Source organism: Rhipicephalus sanguineus, chromosome 1 (genome assembly GCF_013339695.2).
Source record: "Rhipicephalus sanguineus isolate Rsan-2018 chromosome 1, BIME_Rsan_1.4, whole genome shotgun sequence".
Classification (NCBI taxonomy): Eukaryota; Metazoa; Arthropoda; class Arachnida; order Ixodida; family Ixodidae; genus Rhipicephalus; species Rhipicephalus sanguineus.
The window spans coordinates 128,384,420-128,411,194 of NC_051176.1; the positions used below are offsets into that span (position 1 = coordinate 128,384,420).

The following is a 26,775-nucleotide window of genomic DNA, read 5'->3' on the forward strand; positions in this document are numbered from 1 at the left end:
TCCATTTGAATCTTTTTATTTCGATTCGGCCCCAAAGTTTGATTTAAAGTGCTGACCCTGCTGTTCCAAAAAAAAAAAAATCAAGGAGTTGATTAAGCTTGCCCAGTTAAATATAACCAGGTAGTCTGACGGATTTACTTGTTCTTTGAACGTTCAGAACGCAATTTTGTGCATGCATAACCAAAAAAAAAAAAAAAAATGTACTGCATAGTGATAGCTCTCAGTCGGCGGTGTAGCTGCCTTCATATTTCTTTCCCTAGATTTCTAAAAAGAAGCAGGCGATTTTACTTTCTTTTCCACCTACGCTTCAATCATTGGGGGGCGTGTAAAAAACAACAGCACTCGATCAAACTTTTCTAGTCTATTTTCACACCACCGCGACGTGCCTTGCAACCGTATGTCTGACGTTCCAGAACATATTCTCGCAATATCCCATTTCCATATTGCTGCCCACGGCATGTAACGCCAGGAGCAGTGCTTTAATTTTTCTAAAGGCTCGAAATAAAAAAGCGAGCACACGCGAGTATCCATGCTCACCTGATCGTGATCGAACACCTCTGGCACGCTTTCTCCGACAAAGTTGACGGGGACGTTGATCTGCGCGTTCTCGTTGATTTCGGCAATGTAGCGCCGGCTGCGGAACGCCGGCTCCTCGTCGTTCACGTCCGTCAGCAATACTGTCACCTCGGTGCGCGTGATCGGCGCGGGCTTCACCTTTCCCGACACTTCCTGCGCCTGTGGTAGAACGCAATGCGCCTCCCATTGTAAAATGAACTTCAACTGTGATTCACGTTCAGCACTCCATAAGCGTTAACGCAATCTCTCGCAAAAGCATATACGGTAATAAAGGCGCATGCAAACTCCACCGCTGGACTCAATTCTATGGCTCAAATGTGCGTGTGTGTTAACGAGTTAACGACGAACAGTGATTGTACCCCTATTCCTATCACTATCGTCCACCACGCATGTTTCGCTCCGTTTTTCTGATTCCCTAGCACAGAGTGGTGGGTAAGACTACATGAACTCAGCGAGTTTAGTTCTGTCTGGCTTTCTACAAATAGGATTCCTCCTCTAATGCGTCGTCGTAGGCATGGAGGTAGGTGCACGCTGCACTACTGAGCTGTGGAAAACTCTCGGTTATTGCTGATTGATGGCAAACAAAAGAAAAGGGAAAAAAAAGAAGTAAAGACGATGAAATTTGGCACGACTGTGAATAATGATTTCGACAGCATGCGAAATCACTCGAAATTTCCTATCCAAAGGCACCATGCAGGTATGAAGAGGGAAAAGTTAGATGAAGTGCTATTTGATGAGGTCTTCGCTCCTTATCAAACTTCGCTGAACTTTCTAAAACTGCATTTCACCTTTCTTGCTAAATTGGTCTTTTAGATAAGTTCTTTCGAAGTTACCAAATGTTTGTCAAAGCAGCGCGATGGGAAAGCAATAATTTTAAAAGAAGGCCCACCTGAACAAGTAGAATGAAGGCTCCGTTCCGGTTTTCGGTCGCCTCCCTGTCGAGGCGCCCTTTGACTGACACGACGCCCGTTTCACGGTCGATAGCAAACAGATCGTTGCCACCTAATTCAAATAAACACAAGGAAAACGTCAGCAGACAGTCCCTTCGCAAGCATTTTTCTTCGGGACATTCTATTCGATCTATTTCTTAAGCCTTCATCGTAGTTAGAGCGCTTCGACATGAGAACACAGGTATAGTACATACTGGGCGAATAATAAAAATACTATTTGCCCGTTCTGAAACGTATTTTTCTTGTTTATCCCTAGTTAATACCACAAAGCTGTAACCCGTAATTGCAGTATAACGGGCTTGCACAAAGCGGCTTCTGTAGTAATTGTCTCTTTCTTCCTGACGTTGGTCTTACTCACCCGAAACAATGCTGTAGTGAATGGCGTTGTTTACGCCGCGGTCACCGTCCATCGCCTTCACCGTCAGCACGACAGAGTTCTTTGGAAAAGAAAAAAAAAAGCAGCAAAAAAAGCTTATAAATCTTCAAGCGGATAAATTAACTGTCGCACAGCAACTTAAGTGTGTCGCGAACAGAGTCTTTATTATCACAAAAGCATAGACATGATGCATGATTATATTCTAGAAGCTATTCGAACCATGTAAGTAAGAAATCGTCGTAACATATACAAGCATTCGATGACACTGCATCAAGTGACGTTTATAAAACAAGTGTCAATACTTTGTGCGCTATGAATAATATTGTGCGCATAAAAGAAATACCGCTTTTTTTGCGTGCGTGCTTTACAGAACGACTTTTCCCCAGTTTGTATCGGACTAAATATAGCGTTCTAGCTCCCCAATTCATCGACAAAAAATGTCTTATTCTCTCTAGGGCAAAGGTGGACGACAGCTGTCTTCAAACTGCGCAGCACATTCAATCCAACAGGCAACATACACACACACTGCTGAGCCGAGATGCACTGCAGAGCCGAGATGCACCTTTAAACTAGACCTGTGTGCATCCCTACGACAACCTGTCGTTGTATCTGCAATAACATTGCATGTAGTCCTGTCTCCGCAAGGTTTCTCTAATGCGCGAGAGTCCACACTTCGTAAGAAACCACTGTTGTTTCATCCAGCCCATTTGCGCATCTAATAAATGCTCATTGGCGCACTACTCACCAGTGGCAGGTCTTCCGATATCCTGGTCACCGGAGGCACCTGGGTGAAGATGGGAGGTTGGTCCTCCACATCGTCCACCTTGACGAGCACCACGGCTGTGGCCGTGTGCCGCGGACCCGCGTTGGCACGATCCTGAAACAACCGCGCACATGTAACTTATCAAAACATGTTGTAGGGACAGTTGGTTCATTCTTGATCAGCTAGGCTATGACGCAATCTAAGGCGAAGAGTCCTCTGCTGAACTCTTCGCCTTGGCTTGTGTCGTCGCAACCATTTTGATCAAGCGCACATGCAAGCGGGAATGTGGCTTATTGCGTGCAACACGCGCATTGTGCGACGTGTGGACAGGGCGGACCGAATGCGAATGCGCCTGTGGACAAAGCGTGGGCCAGACACGCCCGCCTTCAGGTATACGATACGAAGGTTTATTGGTCAGTCTTCTTCCCCAAAAAAGTTTTCCGCACTACGTACGTGACGCCTGCGGCGGACGGGATTTTCCGCATCTACCGCCCTGGTTGTGAGTGATGGCGCTGGCTAACCCACCCCGGTTTATTTATAGCGCACATAACTACCCAGGAAAGTGGACGGGAAAACGGCGCCGCGGTAGCTCAGTCGTAAGAGCAGTGCGCGCAGAATGCAAAGAAGAGGGTTCGTACGCATCCCCCCTGCGACCACTGAATTTTTTTCGCCCTCTTTCATTCCCTTCGTTTATCGCTTCCTTATTTTCATTAAGTAATATTAAACAATTGCCCCTACGTTTTTCTTGGCTCTGATTGTCTACTGGTTTCACTGTGATTGTGGGACATGAAATACAGAAATACTTTTCTACAGCATACAAGCAACAAGTCCCTTTTCATCTTGTAATGTTCCTTGGAAAAAAAAAACACAATTCTGCACTAAATCTGTTTTTTTTTTTTAAAGCTTTATGCGGGGTGTTGGTGCATCCAAAGTTACAGGTGCAAGAGCTTGGGAGCACGTCGTCTCAGCAGAGGACCCACTGCCCACATTTTTTTTAATGATGTAAGGAGGTGGCGCGCAAATAAAGCGCCGCTACTTCTGAGCTCTTGAAGGGGTATAGAGCACACAACATAAGGTCTACAATCACATGTCTAACAACTTTCTCACAGTAACATCAGGAAAGCTTCACATAGCATGCACCGTGTATGCCCTTGCATTTAAAAAGATAGAGGTGAAAGGCAGCGAAGTTAACCAGAAGGAAAAATCTGATATGCTACCCTGCGTTGGAAAAAAGAAGAGGTTGAAACATAAGAAGGGAAAGAGAGGCGGTGGTACTACTGGCACTTAACGTTTTCTAGCGCATCATTTTTAATCGCCTATTTTTTATACGCATTGCGCATCCGACGATTCATTTAAATAACTAGTATTAATTGACTTCTATAGTATATACAGCGCATTTTTTTCTTTCTTTTTTCTTTTTTGCCCAGTGTACAGCGATATGTGACCTAACATTCGCCGATCAGTATTACACTAGAAACTCGCGATCGTGCGGCTGGCTTCCTTTGGCCAGGAACGGCCTACGCTCTATTATACTCTAAGGATATAATGAAATAACTGAATATCAACATATACAACCATCATCATCGTTACGATATTGTGACTGCACGTGATACACATGAGCGGGGCCATTATGTCGTCACAAGATGGGCACACAGCGGACAAAATGGCGACGTCAAATAGAAATTATAACCACGAATATCCTTACAATGGCGAGGACACGCAGTTCGTAGATGAACTTGCGCTCGTAGTCGAGTGGTCCGGTGAGCGAGACGATGCCTTTTCCTTTATCCTGGTGCACTGAGAATGTGGACGTCGTTTCCGGGTCCGTGTTCTAAAGAAAAATAGCGCAAGTCAGAACAATGTTCAGGTGAGGCCGAGGAAAATTCGTCGTCACATTATTCATAACTTATGTGTTGCATGCAAAGTTTTCTGGACGCTCCTTTCCTACATAACGCACCGTAAGTAGACCTGGAATTTTATATTTTTAGTTTTCGAAAACTCCGAAGCTTGTAACAGGTTTTGGAAGAGCCACCTAATTTATCACAAAATCATTCTGAGGATTTCTCTTCCCTAAAAAAAATATCTTCGAAATAACAAGAAAGAGACTCACTTGTAATTGATAAATAACTTGGCCGAAAGGCCCCTGGTCGCGGTCGATGGCTTCAACGGTATCAATGACGTGTGGCGAGGCATCCTGTGAATTGAACATGGCAGGGTTCAACTTACTTGAGCGAACACGTTGAATCAATTGCAGTAGGTTATTTCGAAATGCGCCATAGTTTACTTCAATTTCTACGCAGTGGGAGTAACAGTACGTTTTATTCTAATTGAAATAATGTTGCTGGCAAAGCTTAATTAGATATTCGCTAATTGCATACGCTATTTTTTTTTCTACGCAGGCTATACAATTCTTGAGTAATGTTTAGACTGACGCTAGTCACAACAGAAATTTTTCTCAGCAGGACAGATTGTTGGTCTGGTTGCTCTTACATTATAACAAAGTCAAAATAGCGCAAACGAAGATGGACACAAAGAGACGAGATAGACAAGGACAGCGATTTGTCAGCGCTTGCACACGTCTACGCACTCATTCACAACCACGTCCTAGCGCGCGGATTTGCAGTGCACACTAGAAAACATGCTACTGCGTACAGTGTAGTGCACGTCGACTATTAAGTGAATGAGTGGCAGTCTATTGCGGTGAATTTTATTTCAGGACGAATGCAACTTACCTCTGGAACTGTGATGGTACTTCTGTACTGCTTGAATACTGGCTCATTGTCATTGACGTCATCGACGATTATTAACATTGTCTGTGTGATCTGTGCGAAAGAAAAATTGATAAAATCACTTTTTTTTTTCATTTCGTCACTATTGCTACGTCAGGAACGCGCGCGCGTAACGTGTTGACGTCAAATTATGACTGGAACAAAAAACGCAGTATAATGTAGTGGCCATTACAGGATTGGTTTTCCCGAGGAAACAGGTCACGCAAGTTGTTCCAATATGGCGTCGTAATTTCTCTTCTTTTTTTCGCCCCCTTTTCTGTCCGTGCCTCAATGTCGACGTATTACTCCCTCAATACGCGCTTCATCGTCCGCCGCCAACAGACATCTATAGGTAAGAGCCGGTTGCCTCCTATACTGCGCACCGTAGGGCCCTGAGTACCGTTACTTATCGTTGTAACGTAGGGCAAGGAGAAAGAAAAAAAGAACAGCTGTAGCAAAGAGCTAGACAGCGGGGCTGGGCAAACCCGAAACGAACAGCCTTCAGAACAAACACCGTGGATGCGTCGCCTCGGTTCCTCCGAGGCGAGCCAGTTTCGTGACAGTGCGTGGCCGAACAGCCACGACCGCCGGTGAAACTGGTTCCCCGCTGCTACACGAGGGGCAGTCAGTCCACCGGCTTTAATGCATCGCCTAAACGAACGCGTTCGGGGTTGCACTCGAAGACCCTTGCACGGAGCGTCTGGCGCATACACGCGCGCGTTTGTCGTGGTAACGAGGCAGCATTTGCATGGCCGCCTTACGAAGACGTGGTGGCTACGCTGCGCATGCGCGGAAAGCATTGGCTATACTTGCACGAACAGGGATGGCAAAACAATAAGCGAAAAAAAAAAAACAGTGAAAGGCGGTGGTCTCAGGACTTACGTATTGGCCTTCGGGCAAGCGCCCGTCTGTGAGTGTGAGGACTATGGTGTGCGAGTCCTTCACCTGAAAAACAAGGAAACAAGCATGAGCACCTGTGCCAGTGTAGGCGCGTGAAATGAAGGCTCGGACTTCGTCACGTATGTGCGGGTCGCGCGTGCATATGCGAAGTTTTATTAGGAGCTGTGTACAGGCACTCGTGATTCTGCAGGGTAATCGACACGTGAGCTCTCACTCGGTTCATCGCCCTTTTCGTGAGGCTTCCGGTAATTTACGAGCATCAACTCCCTCTTGCATAATCGCCTGTGCGCCGCACGTGAGCGAGTGTTAAGTTGACGTCACAAGAGGAACAATGTAAAAGAGCGGCGCCCAGTACGTAAGCTCCGGTAAAGTTCTCCGCGCAGAGTCGGTCACGTCGGGTCACAATCGACTCCACTATCTGTTAGTGCTCCCTTCCGCAGCGTGACCTATTTAGTTGGCGCAGCTTAAGGCTCCTTCCTACACGGGATCCGGTCACGCGTTTCCGAACGCTGAAGCCGACTCGTGACAAGCACCAGTATCCGCACACTCTGTGAAGTTGTCTCTGCATACGTGATAAGCCCTATTTTCTTGCGGCTTATCTTATTTCGAGTTGTGAGAAGCAATTTGTGCTTCTAAATTCCGAGTCTCACTTTCTTTTGCTTCCGGCGAATCGCCGAGTTCATTGTCCGGCTGCCCTAGGCAGGCCAATAAGGCTTCTATTTCTTCGTTTTATTCAACGTAATTAACACTGATGTAGGCGTCGTAATAAAACAAATTGCTACAGTGCCTGACCGGCCTGTAAGCTGTGCGATGAGTATGCACAACTTTATGGCGTCTCATACTGCGGACAAATCAGCATTCTGAAGCGAGCGATGCCACTGTACGTGTATGCTTTGAGCTATGCGTTACTTCTGAATTTTTAGATTTTCTCCTGCGGCGCGAACATTTCCGAGCGTTCATAATAAGCTTTTTTGTATTCGGCATTTTCAAGATCTTCGCTTTAAACGAACCTTCATTTCTGGTTCGGTATCTGTGCGTGATTTCATCAATGCAGGTGCGCCATCTCCCCGCAGTACCTGATAGTTTGTCACTTCCCGGCTTCTTCGAATCTGCGTTTTATCTCATCGTGCTTTCCACTCACTTTCAATGCTGCATTCGTACAGCAAACTTGTACTGAGCCTGCATATTTCGTCCAGCCCCGAGATCTTTTTACATGCAAGTGTTACCGCGAATTCTTAAACACATCCAACACGAGTACGACGAAGCGCGAGGAATGTAAGGCGATCCGTGGCGTGCGGGCCGCTCGGTGATCATGCGGAAATCTCGTCGCGCGAAGCCGAAAGGTCAGCCGATAACTCCGCCGAACGTGTTGAGATCACCGCTCCAGATCTGCGGCCATTGAGCCACCTTTCTGAAACGGCCGCGGTACCACTTCCCGCACGGGGAGGACGGAATCTGCCGCACGCACGCTGAGCGGGCGATGCTCCCTGCGGCGACATGGACCAGATCTCAGTCCCACGGGGTCGTGTCTCCCTAGGCGAGCGCATCAGTTTAGTTGCACACAGCGAGCGCGAATTCTGCTGCCGTAAACGCCGTTGAGTCGGTCAGCAAAAGGAACACGACTCCGCAAATCGTTTCGTCCCCAGCGCAACCCTAATCCTGCGCACTTGACAACTAGACTTTGGAAAAGGTATATAAAAAATAAACAAACCATTGCCGTAGCCAGCGGGAGGGAGGTTCAACGCCTCCTCCCGTAATTTTTAAATTTGCCCCCCCCCCCCCCTCTTTGCCACCCCAATGTGTACATATACACGTACACATACAAACACACGCGCGGCGGCTGCATTTTCGATGGAGGCGGAAATGTTTGAGGCCCGTGTACTTAGATTTAGGTGCACGTTAAAGAACCCCAGGCGGTCGAAATTTCCGGAGCCCTCCACTACGGCGTCTCTCATGATCATGTCGTGGTTTTGGGACGTTAAACCCCAGATATTATACAAACACACGCACGAGCATACTCGAATATATATACACAAAGGGTGGTTGAACCCCAACCCCCGAGAAAAATTTCTGGCTACGCCCCTGATCAGGTGCTTTATCTACCGGCCTTCTGCTGCTCTAATTTGAGACCAGGACTTGGTGTCTACATATATACTTGGTGCTCGCACGGGCCTTTGACAATGACAGAGTGTACTGCTGAATATCGCGCTTAAGGATGCCGTGAGACAATTTTTTATGCCCCCTTTCGCGTTTCAGCCGATATCTATCCGTCTTCGCTGCGGCTGCTCCATTATCTTCAGTTGCGTCAGCAAAAGTGCATCACTATAGCTCGTGTGCTTGTACAATAGGGCGGAACATATGCGCGATTTCGAGGGAAAATAACTAAGGAAGCAGCATTCATCACGTTTACGTGACTGGCGTCGTTTCACGTGACATAACACAGCCTGCCGGGTCCCCGCCAGTGTGCTGCCTGCGACGCATGTCGCAATGATAATCTCACACGAATATAATCAGAGGTGAACAGGCTGTGTCTCCAACAGAAGCTGCGTAATAGGAACATGTTTATTTATTTATTTATTTATTTATTTATTTATTTATTTATTTATTTATTCGAAAGCGTAAAATGACATCCATTTGAATATCGCACCGCTGCAAGGAAAAGCCAATAGGTTTTTAGAAAAAAGAGCTTCAGAACTGAATATAAAGAGTTCTTCACGGTCCGGTAATCGAATCCGTGACCAGTGCCTTTCCACGTCGCTCTTTCTATACTATACGAACGAGTATATATAGGGGGCCAGAAGATCGCAAAGGCGAGCGCGAAAGCAGTTCTAGATGTTCGGGAAGCTTCACAAAGCCATTTTACGAAACTTCCTGCACTTGGCCGATTTTTACGCGGAACTCACTTGCCAAAGAGCCCGTCTAGTACCGTGCACTCGCACGGCGCGAAACCTAATTCCATGTGGTGTAAGCTCAGGAGCACCCCTGTATTGCGACAATTCGAGGTCGTCGCGTCCCCGAGAGCCAATACAGCGCTCACCTCTCTGTCCAGCTCGTGTCGCAGGAAGACGTCGGCCTCGGTGGCGCTGACCCGCTCGAAGCGCAGGATTTCGGGCCCCTCGGGACCCTGCGCCCCGAACGTGAGCGTGTCGCCGTCCGCATCTTCGCCCCGAAGCCGGTACAGCGGCTGGCCTGCGGGACCCCCGTGCAAGAGTTACGCCACTGCCGCCAACAGAGGTGAGCTAAGATTGCCCACGGATAAAGCGGTACATTACGCGCGGCACGTCAAAGCCATAAAAAAAGAAACATTTCTTTTCCTCCGTTACGGAGGACACGAGAGACCACACAAGGCAAGAAAACGCGGCTCAAACACCGTGGCCCCGTTTTTCATTTTCTTCTCTCTTTTTTTTTCTCTCTCTCTGCCTCTCTCGATACCAAGCGTGTTGAAGAAGTCACTGCTTCTTCTTGGCCCTTTTGTGCTTTAATACACCTCAGATGTAATAAGGGAAAACCTGGAGGACAAAAACTGTTTTATACCACTCTACTTCGGTACGTGAGAGAGCAATGCCCGCTGATATGAAGTGTGGCAACTTTCCGTTTACGTAACCACGAGCAAAAGGCATAAGTGCGCTGTGTCAGCGCTCGGAAAGAACCATGAATGAGAGCCGTATTTAGCTGCACGCTTTCTGCCGACGTTTCGGTACAGGCTGCAGCAGCTTGACGAAGCAGTGTCGGAGAATTTTTCTTGTGACGTAGAGCGAGCACGCGTTACGTTTGCGTAAACCAACTCGCTCCGATAGTGGACGAGTCTTACCTAAGCTGCCCGGTCCTTCTTTGATCCTGACTACGATCTCGCTGATGCCACCCAAGGAGAACCTTGGAAATGTGTTGCTCCCTCCTGAAACAAACAAACAAAAACGAGTAAATTTACGCCGCGATATATGCAATTTTTTCTGAGTCAATTAAGCGCTTTTTTTTTAGGGCGCTGTTAGTTGCATTTTCAGTCGATTAAGAAGTTGCCGTTGCCCTGTGAAGGGCGGTAGCGTTCTGCTGCTGACCACGAAGTCGCGCGTTCCCGATAGCAATCCGTTATAGATGCGGAATTAATACGAAAAGGCTGGTTTCCTTAGATTAAAAGCAGGAGGTTTATTTTTAACGCGGAACCTTTTTTCGTTGCGTTGATACGCAAGCCACACATTCGAACTTTTCCACTCGCTCAACAATTACAGACCGGTCACCCGAATTGTCCACTTTGTCGAAAAAGTTTACACAATAATTGCTGGCGTTTAACGTCCCAAAACCACGATATGATTATGAGGGACGCCGTATAGTGGGGGGCTCCGGAAATTTCGACCACCTGGGTTTTTTTAACGTGCAACTACACGGACCTCAAGCATTTTCGCCTCCATCGAAAATGCGGCCGTCGCGGCCGGTATTCGATCCCGCGACCTTCGAGTCAGCAGTCGAGTACCATAACCACTAGACCACCATAACCACCGCGGCAGGGGGTCGAAAAAGTTTATCGGACAGAGCCCTCTATCCCTATGCAATCAAAGATAGAGGAACCATCCGCTGTCACAACAGCTCGGATGTAACATCACAGAAAGTGTTATTATTATTATTATTATTATTATTATTATTATTATTATTATTATTATTATTATTATTATTATTATTATTATTATTATTATTATTATTATTATTATTATTATTATTAGTTGGCAATTAACTGTCACTGGAAGGGAAACAAAGAATGCTCTCTACTTCAGGGGTGATTTACTGGTAAAACTAGAATTTAGGGCAGGAGTAAAGAACAAGATCACATGCCATGATGACCAGAGAAATACACCGAAAATGAATGGAGCACGACAGTGTAGAAATGGAACAGCGTCTCCCTCCCATATGCTTTCGCGCCCATTACTGACCGCGGGACACAAGTCCGAGCAAATAGGAGACAGATACGCTGCTCGTGGCGTTTTCCTTTCCACTCCAACGACAACTATGCCGAATCACCGCAGGTCGTATTAATTAAAAGATAATGCAGCTCAAGAAATAGAAAAGAATGACTGAGGTTTGGGCATTCGTAAAACAAAGCAATATCATTAAATATGTAATCTCGAAGATTGAAATCAAATCAGTTTACTTTGTAAAAAACAATCCACAACACGAGATTTAACTTAGCCGTACACGTTCCTCACGCCTAAAGCTCTGCAAGGTCACAGGATCTATAAATTGTGAGAAACTGATCATGAATACAAGACATTGATTGCTGGTGACGCCTCACTCGCACGGGTAATTTCGCGCGCCCATTTAGCGTTTGCCTGCGTTTAGCAACTAGCATCAATTTTATATCGCGCGCAGGCTCACAAACCAAATTAGAAAACAGGGCGCTACATGTTAAGGGGCAGAGCGCAGTCCTTCCTTGCTTCTCATGTCGTGTACCTCACCCGCCACGGTGGTCTCGGTTATGGTACTCGACTGCCGACCCTAAGGTCGCTGGATCGAATCCCGGCCGCAGCGGCCGCATTTCGGTGGAGGCGAAATGCTTGAGGCCCGTGTGCTTAGATTTTGGTGTACGTCAAAGAACCCCGGGTGGTCGAAATTTCCGGAGCCCTCCACTACGGCGTCTCTCATAATCATATCGTGGTTTTGGGAAGTAAAACCCCAACAATTATTAATTACGTCGTGTACCTCGGCGACAAGCGCGTCCCACGACTTGGTGAAACGTTCGCAAGTAAGAGCATCGCAGCGTTTGTCTTGTCTAAAAGCGGCTGAAAAGGAAGGAATGAAATGAAGAGCAATGGCCACTGCGGCGCATACAGAGGTATTAAGCGCGTTAAATGCGTGCATAATATTATTATACAACGGAGGGCGCAGCCCGTCATGCACTGCTGTTCCGTGCGACGGAAACAAGATAAATGCGAGGCGCCACCACAGAGACGACAAAGAACAGGCGTCCATCGTTCGTGCTTTACTCGCGTCGAGAATTCCAGGAAGAACAATAGAAACGTCCAAGAAGAGGTCCCCAAATGCCAGACGTCGGAGCGGCGAAACAACAATGGCAAGAGCCTCAAATACACGAAGCGTGGCCCTCGAAAGGCAAGAACTTCTTGCAGCACTCGAAATGCCTGACGTAACCTTTCGGCTGCCTGTCCCGACGGACGCCTGGGAACGTGCCACTGCAAAGGTTAAGGCCAAGGCCTCGCTCGCCTGTTTCCTGAGAAACTTTGCCGGATGTCGCGTTAGTGAAAAACGTTTCTGCGACGAAGCGCTAAAACTACCGCATTGGAGTCTCAGTGGGTAGTCACTGTAGAGTCCAGTGTTTGTGTAGCGCACGACATCAGTGGGATGCTTTCGCCGCGCGGCCCTATTAAATGAATTCATCGTCGCCCTTTGGGAGCGCTTTGAGCGCTGGCTGCAGTGAACGGGCGGTTACTTTGTTGCTTCGCTGCATTTAATTTATAGTCGGGTACAACTTTAGAAGACTGCGGTACAACTTTAGAAGTCCTCGAAGGCGGATGCCCACAAGCTTGCACCAACAGGCACGCATTCCAGACTGAAGCCATGAGCCGGACGGCCGGTGTCCCCGCCTTCGGAGAACATTGCCGTGTGCATGAGCGGGACTATTTCTTTAGTCGCGGAGGCGATCGGCAGTCGCGCTTCGGTCATCTGGGCGGGGCCTCTCCAGACTTCTTAAATTTTGTCCTACTATCCGACGCGAGATCGGGCTACAGGTGGCAGCACCGTCGCCGTGCTAGTGTGGATAGGCGGTTGTCGGCGCGTATACAACGTGCACAACAGCGCTTCGTTGTGAACGATGTGACCCGATTTCCGGCAAACAAAATGCGTTGACTGCAGCTTTGTGGTAATATGTGCGCTCTTCATTCCCGAATTAATGCACGAAGCATGCCGAACGTTACAATTACTTGTGAGAGAAGCGCATTCTGTCAACAAACGGCTTGCTCGCCTTCGGCGACAGTCGGCGTTTTCGCAATGGGTGACGTTTTCTTGTTGTTTTATTTGTACAAGTTTAGCTTGTGTTTCACCCACTACGCACTGCTGTATAGCGCGACTGAATTAACCATTTACTTCTTGTTCATTTGGATGCCCCTCAACAAAAACAAAGCCCGTATTCCTGTACGATGAGTTGAAATAGCACTTTGTGCACTGCGTGCTCAAATATTCATTCGCATTTCTTATTCAGTTCTCCATGAAATGTAGGACAGTTGATAGGTTTACTGAGAAAAGCTACGTGGCTGACAGCGCTTTAGCGCTACGGAGACGTTTAACACGCACACGCTTATTTTTATTCCAGTAACAGTACACAAAGGTAACTGTACAGCACGGAAATTTCTTCGATTGATTACTTGTACGACAGTAATGGAACAAAGGTCCGGTTATTTTACGGAATAATGTCAGCTGCCTTCCGTCAATCTACTATAACAACGCAACACAAACGCTCAAGAAAATGTAAAGAAAAAAGATGTGGCTTCGCGTGAAATTACTACGACATAAATGTAAACTACGCCGTTTGGATTAATTTTGACCATCAGCGCTCTTTAACGCGCACCTTAATCTAAGTACACGGGTGTTTTTGGATAAATTCCGCCACAAGTGCGCAAGGCAACTCAGTTTTGCGATTTCCGTGTCATTTCATTTTCTGTTCTTTTTAGGGGACAACTTAAGTACCGAAGTGTCAGACGTGACTTAACAGAAATATTTCTCTCTAGTGAGACCAGGACCGTACACAACTAAAGCTCGTCGCGTAACGTATAAACAACACCTAACCCCAACGCTCAAGTACATGCCAGCCTTTTTTTTTACCACCGCGCCGCTAAAAGGCTATATTCACATGAGATTTAATACTTCTCATCTTTAGGGCAACGCCAAGTGCACTTTGCAATGCGCTTGAACCACAGAGCGGCACCTACACTGATATGACTCTCGTGAACGGAGGGTACGACGACCACAAACAGCACTCTCGACAAGTGCACTCTGTGATCTTATTACAGTTATACAGCCGATCAAGGCCAAATGCTTCTTTACATCGTGTTAGGCATACGTACGAGCGGTTAAAGTTGCACTAACGCAACGGAACAAACCGCCTTTTGAGGATCTGCATGACCTACGCGCACATGCAAACACAACGGGTCTAGCAGACGACGCATGGAGCAATCCACACTAGGCGCGGTTCAGCCAGAAGCCGCTAGGCGGCGACTCCGCTAGATCTCGCGGCCAATAGCCCTAAAAATTTTCCAGCCGTAATGACTCGAAGGTGGGCAAGCTTCCTCTGGATTATGGTAAATACCTAACCACGCAAAAAAACATGTATTAAATAGGAAAGGCAGAACAAATAGGTGACAGCATCCGTGTGCGTTGCGTACTTGTTCTGCCCTTCGTCCTTTTGCGCTCCTAAAGTTCGCCATTGATCAAGAAGTTATCTTTTTCATTCAGCGTCGAAGCGTATACTGTCAGAGCATTGGGGTGCTGGGGTGTGTATTGCTTGTGAAGCGCTGCTGAAATAATTCGCTTGCAGTGAACTTGCGTGGGGCTGCTGCCTTGTGAGTGCATACATGCAGCGAGCGATATGATGAGGTGAGTACTCTATTCAGGCTGCTCACTGCTGATTTTTAGTGTGCTCCATATCTCATTTGACCAAGCCCGTCTTTTCGTGACTCGCAATACCGCGCCTAAAACCGGTAGTGCCATTTATTTTTTTTTTTCTAATCTCTGTTCTCCTTTCTGTTTCACCTTTAAAAATATTACAAGCCCCACAGAAAGCGGATGTGAACAAACGGCTCTGCGTAAACGACCTTCACGCAGCGACCTCGTAAATGGAATATCTAGAGCAAGCACTAAATGGAAGTGTCAGAAATAAGCGATGAGACGGTCCTAGTTCTAAGGCACAACGTTGCTGAACTCGTTAGCCGCTCCGGCCATCTTTCTTCGATCTACTTTGCAGGGTGAAGCGACAAACAGTGTACCAGAATCCTGCGGAGAGGCTGGAAGTGGCTCACACGGGCTGTGTTAGACTGAAACATGTTCCCAGTGTGCACGGCAGATGAGGGCACGGACCCCACTGCGGGCACTTGTTCCCCGCTGTTTCTGACCTGGCCTAGCTGCTGACGCATCCGAACTTGCACGGCGACCACGTCAGCGTATATATTCGCGCGACTTCAACAAGCCCTTCTATCCGTGGGTTATTGTAGAAATACTTTTTTGTTGCTTTTTTTTTTAATTAATACCGCGATCAGAAAAGAGGGGATACCCAGCCGGCATCAATGGTTGAAACCGCCTGTCAGACTGCACACCACGTTCCCACGGGCTACACGGTCACCACGGTCATGTGAAATCAACCACATTAGCTCTGTTTTGCGCGGCGAGTTATGTACGCTGACAACGATATCACAAGCCTGAACAACCTTCCTTGGTTTCGACCTTTAATTCCCAATTTCCATTCCTGCAACATCATACTTTACAGTTTATGCAGCTATGTATCTGGTACAAGCAGTTGAAATTCCGTTAAATGGCAGCAAAACACTGTTTGATCTAATGCTCTTAATCATCACGACGTGTGACCGCGCTGGAGACCTCCATAACCCGGAGATCGAGTCCTGAGCACGCTAAACAATTCCCAGCTTTCTCTCTCTCTATCTCTCTGTTTCAACATAATAAGCGCGAAATGGCCCACATAACGCCTTAGGCGCGTTTTGGATTAGACGCTCCAAAGAAAATGCGCTTCAAGTTTCCGAACGCATTTCGCAACTGGTGGACCGCGACGACGCGACGCACAGGCACACCGACGCCTTTTTATTCATCCACCCATGTACCCCCACCCATCCGCCCCCGCTTCGTGAATATGCAAACAACCGCACTTGGAGAGATGAAAAGTTTCGAAGATAACGCTGCATAACGGGACAGAGTGCTCAAAGACAAATACATGTAGGCGCGTTTTCATGGGCTCTGCCTACGCGAATGGAGTCGGCCGCTGAGTTTCGTGGTTTTTAATCTCCAGAGACCAAACAACGCGAGGCTTAGGTTGCGAAACTGAGCCGCACTCGTTGTTTGTGATGTAAGCGAAATCGGACAAAAAAAAAAAACAGATAAAGCGCCAAACGCGCGCGTAAACGCTGCGTAAACACAAACGCTGGGGGGCGACGTAGCGGTAAACACTGCCCTTTCCGTCGCCTGCCCAACATAGTACGTGTAGCAGTCGCGGCGGCATCACGAGCCGCGCACGTTGAGGAAATAAAAGCAACGGTGGTTGGACGTGGTGGTTGGCGCGCTGTAAACGAAAGCCGCGGGCGGAGGAGAGCTGCTGAAGCAGCCGCGCGGGCGAGCGAAGAGGAGCTGCGCATCCCGCATGCGCTAGTCGGGCGGGCGAGGCGGAATCAACTCGCTCGGACCAGGAAAGAGGAATCGGGGGCATCCAGTGCCCGTATACCTGTGTACTAGTACGGCCATCGGCGGCCTGAGCCGGCTGCTTCCGCGCCGAGGCTGCGAGCGATGTAGAAGAAGAGAACCCGTTTTCGGAGATGGAGGCGGCGAGAGGCACCCCCCGAGCTCAGCACGTGGTCGCTCCGAAGAGGAAGCACCAGGGGCGGCCGTAAAGAAAAAAGACGCAACCGGTGAATAAAGAGCGGCCGCAGAAGGCGCCTTTGACGTAGATCCACCCTGCGGTGGCTCGTGCGCTGTGCAGGGCGGACACGGACTTGCAGCAATGGAGCACCGAGCTATAGCAACCGCCCTGCACAGTGCGACGACGCGTTCCCCATCTTGGTGACTGCGGGCGTCGCCGCCCTACCAGTGTGGCCGATTCCGACGTTGACGCAGTGCCACGCCGTCCAGTACCCGAGATACGTACACGGGCCTCTGACGAGCGTACATTGTGTCAGCACTCACGCGGTGAATGCGCAGCACCACCCGCCTCACACCCCCTCTCATTTCTTGTTATTACTTGGACTGATTTGTCCTTTGTGGACGTGGTGCAGCTCGCGGTGCACCTCGTAAGAATTTGACAAACGATGTGCACGTCGCGACAGAAGCTTGCGGCGTCCAGGGTGGAGTTAGACCGAGCCCGGCCGCTCCCAAACAGCGAGTCCATAGCTCGATATCTTTATTTCTAATAAGTTACGAGGTCCTATATGCCTGAGCTCGGACCGCTGATAGCCTAGGCCGGTCTTTCACAGAGCCTAACCTCAACACGCGTAACGGCCGCGTGACGGTAGGCTGGGTGCCATGTCAGTAGCAAGCGATTGCAGTTATTCTGAGCTCGAGCGTAAGATTAAGAGGTCCATTAACGTGTCGGTGCTCACGCTCGCTTCTGCAAGTGTGCCATGAGAAGGCACACGGCAAGCATCCTGCGTTACCATGCATGTATCGTTCATGCGCACCGAACTGTGAATATTTAAGCGCCCGCACTCGGCGTGCTCCCTCCTCACGCTGCAGTCCAGAAGCATCTCCGCAGTGCAGAGGCAACCTTGCAGCCCGAGTGTCTAGGCTGCCTATACAACAACAGGGAACACACTCGTTCCTTCTGACCACCCTACTAACGTCGTAATAGTTTGACCGCAATGCTTTGTGTTTATTTTATATCGTTTTCTAGGTTAAGAGATTAGTCGGCGAGAGCTTGATCGGGTGATTGGGCGCTTCGATGAACCAATCCGAACGTTTATTCGTGCGTCAAGGCCTGACCTCACGAACATCAGCCTCGGCGTAGAGTTCATAAGGCCGGCACTCCTGGAGACATTGTCCTCGGCAAAATTACTAGCATTTGCGCGAACTGCTTTGCTCTAGAAACCAACGCGTACATACACGGTAATGTGGTGACCGGTATGAATGTCAACGACAAACGCGCACTCAGGTCCAGACCAATCGCTAAAGATAAAAAAAGAAAATTCTATCGGACCTATCGGGCTTTTATACTACCCATTTTTTCGACTACTATATCTGTGCCCGATTATATGTTTCGTACGTATGTTTCCTATAACCTGACAGGTATAACTGCAGTTCACTGTCTATATTGCTATGTGGTAAAGAATACGACAGCCTACGCAGTACCGTTTTGCTACGAAAGCACACCACTATTTTAATAATGGTACTCCTGGTATACACTTCCCAATTTGCTTTTAAACATAATCGCGTCCATAACCGTGATTCAAGGTGGGCTCTCACGCAATGCGCCACACCTTTAGCCATTGCGACAGGTCAAACGTCGCGCAGCTCGAACCGTGGCTCACGGCGCATGCTATACCTACATGCGAACCGCTCCCTCGTATTTTCATAGCCTCCTGTATCGAGTTTTTCTCGTTGACTCACCATAGAGAGAGATAACAATCTTTAATGAAATTCCCGGAGATGTTAGCCTGATTTATCGCCTGGCTTAGCTACTCCAGGTGTCGGGTGATGACTGATATATACTGTGATCACATATACACACACACACACAAATAGTACGTACAGTCACAAACACACATATATACACATAACCTATACACATACCATACGGGAATCATTGCAGCTCACAACCTCGAAGCGCTGCTTATTATAAAATTCTGATATCCTTAGATTCACCCAAGTCAAAACACTATCCTGCTTCTCGGGTTCGCTCGTACTGTGGAAAGCAGATAATTCGAGATTGTTCTCTGCTTGGCCAGTTGAGCGTCTGAGATGTCATGTCTTTCTTTACGCCTGCCATCAAGCCGCTCATACGTTTACAATATTCAGATAATTCACTTCTCAGCGAGGATATTTTAGTGCGGCTTACATCTCAGATTAATGCTGCTACACATGCTCAACGAACGACTACCAACTCTTTGTAAAATTAAAGCTGTCTATACCGTCCGTTCATTTTCCACATTTCGTTGTTTCTCCATAACCTGAGTCTTTTCCCAAATTTGTATTTGTTTTATTTGTGCTCGTCATAATAGTATTCTAGTATATATCTCTGCATGGAACCGCTTCGTACAGCTGCTATTGTAATTATATTATAACAGGTACCATACCAAGTTCTTCATTAGAAGGTTCACTCCGGGGCTTCTTTCAATTCGTTTGCTAACCGTGCATTGGATCACATTTGAAAGTAACAGCAAATTGAAAATGAAACTGAAGCTGACAAAAAAGTAAAGGTAAAGAGTGCGATACTTTACGCTATCATTTTGTTATTTGCGAGTTTTTTTTTACTGATTTCGCTTTATGTTACATGTAGCTAAGTTCACTTTCGCCTCACGAGTTACGGTGCCCACTTTAAACTAAGTCCGTTTTGGAAAGTGCGGGTTTCATTTTAAATCTAGTACTCCACCAAAGTTAAATGCTTACATTTTCTTTTTCAATCCACGCGCGCTGAGAAAAAAAAAAAACTACGCCGAGAAACACTACTGGGTGCGCGCAAGTACCTAATGGCGCTTCAGCTGTCGCGATTGTCGGTAAGTGCATTAGGGTTTCAAGCAATGTAGACGCAGGCGAAAGAAAATAAATTTGTGAACGAAAGTTACGCAACAAGAATCTCTCACGCAATCCTTAATAGCCGAGGAGGGCGGCTGACGACAGTTTGTCCCGAGAACGGGGAGATGCGAGGCCCATTCTGCATTCCGTCTGGGAGTCAACGGCCCTGTTCGGACACTACACAAACACAACAGCGCAACCATAAACTGCATTTTTTTCCCCCGACGAATGACTCCCGATGGACGCAGCCAAACAGTTGGTCGAGGACCGAAGTAAGTTCCTTCTTGCTTCGGTGCCCCCTCTCCCACTTTCAACTTTGAACTCTGGCAGCCTTCGCATCTCGTGCCGCTTTGTGATGAGGCGAGCAGGCGGGCGCGCTGAGAGAGATTACTCGCGCGCGGTGCTCTTCCCGTCCAAGCGGCGCGCTCGACTCGTCTCTCCCCGACGAACGCTTCCGTCCGCTCGCCGGCGCTCGAAGAAAACGCGAATCATAAGTTCGTGATCGCGTGAGTTGAGGGACCGGCGATCGCGCTTTGAATGCCGCCGCACCGCACCGCAGCTAACGCCAACCGCGGTATATAACCCCTTATTTTACACCTGAGCACACTCGGCGTGCATGCAGGACTGAAATGCAAGTTTCGCGCGCGCTATTAAGAGTTTTCTTTTCTCGTAGCTGCACCATTCTTTTCTCTCTTTTTTTACTTTAATCTTTCCTCTCCGAACGCTGCTGCGGGCGCCCTGGTCGTAAAGAAAAGATCTCGGCGGATGTCCTTCGAGAATGACGCCCGCACGGCGGCCCACAGCCACGTCCGCCTTACGCTCACGAAGGCACTACGTGTAAGCGGGACGTCGTCGTAAAGAAGCATTAGACGAGCAACGTGTTGCGCTATTCACGGACGTGAGCGCGCCTTATTAGACTGCACTGCGCGGATGTATGTGTGTACGTGCCCCGGAAGGCGGGATTCGGCCGCAGCTCCCCGCCAGGGCTCGACGCTGACCATGCCTTCTTAAGCGGATGGGTGAGGCCGCGGGTTAACAAAAACTAGCCGTTTCGGTCATTTTGTGGCACTTATACCGAAACCTCGTTCGTTCAATTGTGTCAACCGGCACATAGTGATGCTTCGTGTTTGAAGCCCTAAGTAAGAGCTGGCTAGAGTATATTTATAAGCGTGTTCCCGAAATGGCGACTTACTCGTCATATATACCTGATGCGGCGAAGAGGTGGGCCCGCCGAATGGCAACCACTCTACAAACAACTCTTTCGAACTGCTTCTGCAGACACTGCTGTCGCCATTTGCTACGTGTCGTCCATCGATCATCGGCTATTTACGGTCTTCCTTCACGCACTGTACTCACTGTTGTTTACGGAGCAGCGCCTTTTGAGGCTCTCTCGCAGATCGTAATTCACTATACCAATGTGTATCTTAAGGGATTACACTCATAAACAAAATGGAGTGTGAGATCAAACGTTCATTGTGCCCGCCGTGGTGGCTTAGCGGATATGGCGTGGCGCGGGGTTAGCGCGAGGGTGCGGGTTCGATTCCCGGCCACGACAGCCACGTTTCGATATAGGGGACGAAATGCAAGAACGCCCGTCTTTTTATATTGAGAAGCCCGTTAAAGTATACTGCAGGTTGTCAAAATTAATCCAGAGTGCCTCGAGATCCAATCGTGGTTTTGGCACGTAAAATCACAGAATTTACTTTAATTTTCGAGCTAGGCAAAATTAGATCAATACGCCTAATAACATGGGCCATCTGACTCTCTCATTGTGTATAAAAGAAACTGTGGGGAGCGTGTCACTCAGTAAATTTGAGCAATGCGATTTCACACAATCTCAGCTAGTCTGTAAGTGCCATGTTAGATGAGTAAACAAAAAGGTTTTAATTTGGACTCACTGCTTCACAGGCGATGCATAGCCAGAGTTTGACAATGAATGCGAACGATTTACGTCGAACAGTGATTAGGTCGCACGCAGTATCGCAAATTATTAATTCATGATCCATTCACGATGTGTAATGCCACGGAACAAAACCAGGTGCATGAGGGAATGCAGCAAGGTGCACACATGTTAGCATATATGCATATGAAGGGATTGCAAAAAGAAAGGAGAAAGGGGTTGAATTCCAGCTGATTTCTGTGCATTCGAAAGGAAGAAAAATAGTTGGAAGTCAGCGCTTGTTTCTATTCTAGTCCTCATTGCCCCCCCCCCCTCGCCACCTGTTTTTCTTGTTTTTTTTTAGGAAGGGGGGGGGGGGGATGGGACACCTACGGCTTACTAAGAGGCGCTGCTGTATTTGATCGCTCCGGATTATTGCAGACAAATGGGGTTCTTGAACAACTGCATACTAAATATTAAGTCACGAGCTTTTTGTTTGTTTGTTTGTTTTTTCTGCCTTCCTTGTTACAACACGGTCGTCGTGACTTGGATCTCATATTCAGCAATAGAACAACATGGACACCGAATAACCTCAATGAGTCACGCTTTAGCGCTTGTTGGTTTAGAAATAAGGTATTTCTCAGACCCCGCAGATGTAACTGGCTTTCAAGCGGCCCTAAAGCAATTTGCACGGCTGTTAAGCTGTTTCACCGGGTGCTGTTACGAAAAGTTTGCTAACGACAACCAGTAGTATGTCCCTGCACAGACGGCAACTATATGACACAACTGTCTTCTGTCATAATGATCTCACACGCAGAAGACCGCTTTGAATGAGGCGTTTGTTTGTTTTTTTGCCCTTAGCTCCGTCAGTCCCGACGCTGCAGCTCTCTAATGAACGCGTCCGGCCATATGCGAGCAAAATGCAGGTCATCCGAGCTCAGCGCTCGACTCACCTTGCGTGCTGACGATGCATGCGGCCAGGAATGCGACCAGCGGTGTTAACCTGGACCAGGCCCGTGTCGACATCGTGCCATGGCTCTCCGGCTTACGCCACGGCCTGCAACGTATACAAACACAACGGCAGGACCCTTAGAACGATTTTCACTGAGCTATAAGCTCTACGCGGCTGCCTTAATGGCGCGCCCATCGTCTACGCGATACTCTTCGTCACAAGCGAACCACGCATCCATTGGTAATGATTTCCTGCAGCCAGCGCGACACACACGGGTCTCCTCATAGTGGCATTCAGTAGCGCAAAACGTTGGCCTCTCTGCGATTTCTTCACGGGACTGGCAGCGCGTGCACGGAAGCACTATATATATATAGAATGACAGAGCAGATAACTCTGGTGCGTCCCCCCAGTTTAAGTAAGAGAGAAGAAAAAAAAACCTTGCCAGTAATCGTCCGAGAAAGAGTTTATAGATGTTATAGGAAGTAGGCAACGTTTACAGGTGATAACCATGATCGCCCATGGTTGCATTTTGAGTGAGCCGATTTTCAACAGCGAACTTTGTCTTTTTATACAACATTCGCGCTGGTTGTTCGCGCGACTTCATTGCAAGGAATTACGTGACAGTTCCAGAGACAGTAGCCCCAGAGACGACAGAGTAGTGCTCTCGAAACAATGCTTAGTTGTATAGCGGTTCGTCCTGGAACTAATTATTCGAAAACCAGTCTTGCTTTTGAGTATAAGGGAAAGTTCTTGCATATGTAGGCAAGCCAGAAGCTGCTTGGAAAACAAGCGTCAGGTGGCTATAACGAAGGCCCGCCGTTACTATATGTTTCTTTACTACAACGCGATTACTTCTTCGTTTACTTCCCCGTGTCGGAAGTAAGGACTCAGGTTTCTGTTAATCCACATCGCCCTCTCTTGGTCCTTCACCATTGCAGTACACCTTTCTCTATAAACATCAAGTCGTTTTCTTAGCCTTCATAACTTTTTTTTCGAACTGTATCCTATTAACCATTGCAGAAGTGAATTTTCGGAAAGCCCAACTTATGTACTACTCTGGAAGAGGTCGAGGACCTTTGTCAAGGTCAATTTAGTCGACTCAGAAGTATATTTGGCTCAGAATTGTAATCCCATTATCTCTCTAGATACCTCCGGTATTTTCTGATATATCAGGCATTCACCGATACCTGCTTTTACGAATTGGTCTTGCGCATTAACGACGTATCAGTAAATGTCCGGTCATGTGAGCGTGCGCGTGCGCGTGCATGTGTGGGTGCCTAATTAAGCGCAGAAGCACGGCGACATTGTATTGGTTCAAAATAGACGCCACTTTTGCTACAAACGACTCGTGCCTATTGGAATAACGCCTGCATCGACTTCAAAGAGTCTTTTATTTCTTTTCTTTTTTTGGCTTGCCCGTTTCCATTCATTTCACTCTTTTGCTTACGTTGGCACGCGCATACGCGAGAAAAAAAAGAATAACGTCTTGGCTGGATAGAGATCTGTGTCATTCTTCATCGCGGAAGCAATTTAAAGAGAACGCTCGGAGTCGCGCTGCCCCATTTTACGCGGAAATGTGAATAACGAGAGTTGCGAGATTCATTATAAGGGGCGTCGTTCTTGGGAGCCCGTTACACACGCATTGCGACTTAAATACGTCTCCCCCTCCCCCCGTTTAAGCCTAAATGAGGCTTCTTTGGGCAACAGATACGAAGGTCCGGGTGCGCCTAACAAGCTGCTGGTGGTGCACGTGGGACCACTATGCACTTACCTATACCGGAAGCGCATGCACATACATAAAAAGAAAAGGTGGTGTCTAAAATGTGGGGATCATGACGCGTTTCCGGTTCTGTAGCGATTGCTTCCGGCCTATTCTTTAAAAAAAAAAGCGCGGCCTTCGGAAAATTGACATTTGTTATCTTTTGTTATTCCAAAAAAAATTGTTATCCCCAAATACACTTCACACACACACACTCTTGGCATGAAATGACTCATATATATATATATATATATATATATATATATATATATATATATATATATATATATATATATATATATATATATATATATATATATATACACACACACAAGACGGCCGTGCTCGCAATGTACGTATATGTTATTTGCTATACGTTGAATATTTAATTAAACACCTAATTAATTCATGTCGCACATTTAGGCATTGTATTCGCGAAAACTTTCCTATACACAAGTGCAAGAAACGGTCTTAGTGATTACACAAAACTGACGATCGACTAGGTTTATTAGAAAGAGTACACATCCCTCTAGAGTACAGGATTTCTGCAGTGCCGATATCCAACGTTTCGTTGATGTGCTTGTCTATCGCACCATGAATGTTCTCATTTTGCCTTGTTCAATAATATAATGCATGAGCTGTTATTCTGTTGAGTCACCAAGAGTCAGACTACACTTTATTTATTTAAATTAGAGACAACTTGCTAATTATTTACATAAGTCGGATGAACGGTGTGTCATCAAGTTATTCAAGAGTACCCTTTCTTGTACACCTGAATAGCAAAACACTCCGCGGCAATTAGGAAGCTGGCTCTGGCACATTTACGTCGACTATACTTATATAGTGTTCCAGGGACACCAGATACATAATATGGAGTAAATATTTTACGGTCTGTTGAACTTTTTTTTTTCTTCCCTCTTGGTCGTCGTGATCGTCGTGCGTTCTCTCATAGTGTATTGTTGTGCCAGAACGCCTACTTGATGCCGTTGTCTTCTGTTTGTATTCTGTACTCTTTCTTTACCAGTGTAAATATGGATAATATATGACCTGGTGCAGCAACTGTTTATAGTCTCGCTGTATATTTCAATTGAAAAGAAAGAAATAGATACACTGTAAAATGAAGTCAGGCATCAAAAGTGAAATAACGCTATAGTAAACATAAGCCATGCTTTCAGAGGACATGCGACAACAACGATAAAAGAACAGCCATCCTGATCGCCAGCATGAATGATCCCTCAGAAATACCGACTCCCTTGAGCTATACCGATGCATCTGAAGTCAACGGTCACTGTGCCACAGAGTTTCTGTGCCTCAGAAGCTGATAGATGGGCAACGAAGGGCCAGCTTGCTAATTTTCCTTTTGCTCGTTTGCCCGCGAAGCTCCCGCGCGATTTGCCTGCTGCAGTTTGCTCCGGTTCGTCAATGAGCTATCTGGCATGCCATCGCATGCGCGCGCGCGGTTTTCTCGGCTGTCAGCCAATTGAGGCGGTCGCCGACTGCTTCAAATTGCCGGCTTCGCGAGCTTCTTGCTGTAACGAGGCCGCTATTAATCGCGCCGGCCGCGCGAGTGGGCAATGCGTGAAGCGGCCGCACAGGCGCGCGTGGTGTGCGCCCGGGCGAATTCGAGCTGTATATACGAAGAGATGCCTCCCGGTAGACTGAGTACAATCCTATGGAGTGTATGTGTATAAACGCCAGCTTGAGAGGTTAGAGACCCCTCCTGCCTCTTATGAGCTCGCATCGCGTGTGCGTTAGTAAAAGAATAAAATGAAATAAGGTTGTGGGTAAGCATACGAACGAGCAAGCGCGCATATAGGTTGTTCTGCGCTCCTTCCAGTTGCGTCGACCTCCGCGTGACCCCACGGTGGACGAAAGTGGGGGCGGACTGCATGTGAGACTCGCATAAGAGCGCGTTCACCGTCGAGCTGGGCGCTGTCTCAAAACAAAACTCGCGCATCCACGGCGCACACCTACAAACAAAGAAGTCTGTGGGCCTACAAGGGCCCGCCGCGGTCTAGAATTTATTCTCTTAGCGGAGTTGCGCATACGCCACCGGCCTCGCATCGGGCATCTCTTTGCGCCACGCCACGGCCGGTTATTTGCACTGAGCCGCTGCCTCTCCCCTGAGAATAGCCACCGACGCCTGAGGCAGCTCGTTGTCCGCACGCGAGTCTAGCTGCAGGACGCGCGTTCGAGGCCGCCGGCGGTGTATATGCGCGCTTGGCACTCGGGCCACAAGAGCCTTCTTTTGTTTGGGTTTATTCTTGCGTGGGAGTCTTCCGCGTGGCCGCATCACATATACGTGAGACACCTATTGGAGTATCCTCTCGCTGTATAGCTGCTGCTGCTGCTGCTGCTACAAATAGCGCGCGAGGCCTCTTGTCCGCCGCAAGGCAGGCATCACCCGTCCCG

The 26,775-nt window shown here is 47.7% G+C and overlaps 1 protein-coding gene across 2 annotated transcripts in view; it reads right to left on the minus strand.

Annotated features, from left to right (window-relative positions):
- The window catches only part of LOC119397693 (cadherin-23), a 157,531-nt gene that overhangs the window by 37,920 nt on the left and 92,836 nt on the right, over positions 1-26,775 (minus strand). For both annotated transcript variants that reach the window (XM_037665123.2, XM_037665119.2), the window contains exons 2-12: positions 22,606-22,709; positions 10,145-10,228; positions 9,371-9,522; positions 6,316-6,378; positions 5,398-5,487; positions 4,776-4,859; positions 4,371-4,496; positions 2,648-2,779; positions 1,885-1,963; positions 1,466-1,578; positions 538-735 (exon numbers count right to left, since the gene is read on the minus strand). In XM_037665123.2, coding sequence (XP_037521051.1) covers positions 538-735; positions 1,466-1,578; positions 1,885-1,963; positions 2,648-2,779; positions 4,371-4,496; positions 4,776-4,859; positions 5,398-5,487; positions 6,316-6,378; positions 9,371-9,522; positions 10,145-10,228; positions 22,606-22,678 — 1,194 coding nt within the window. In that variant the 5' untranslated portion in view covers positions 22,679-22,709. The remainder of the gene's footprint in view (positions 1-537; positions 736-1,465; positions 1,579-1,884; positions 1,964-2,647; positions 2,780-4,370; positions 4,497-4,775; positions 4,860-5,397; positions 5,488-6,315; positions 6,379-9,370; positions 9,523-10,144; positions 10,229-22,605; positions 22,710-26,775) is intronic.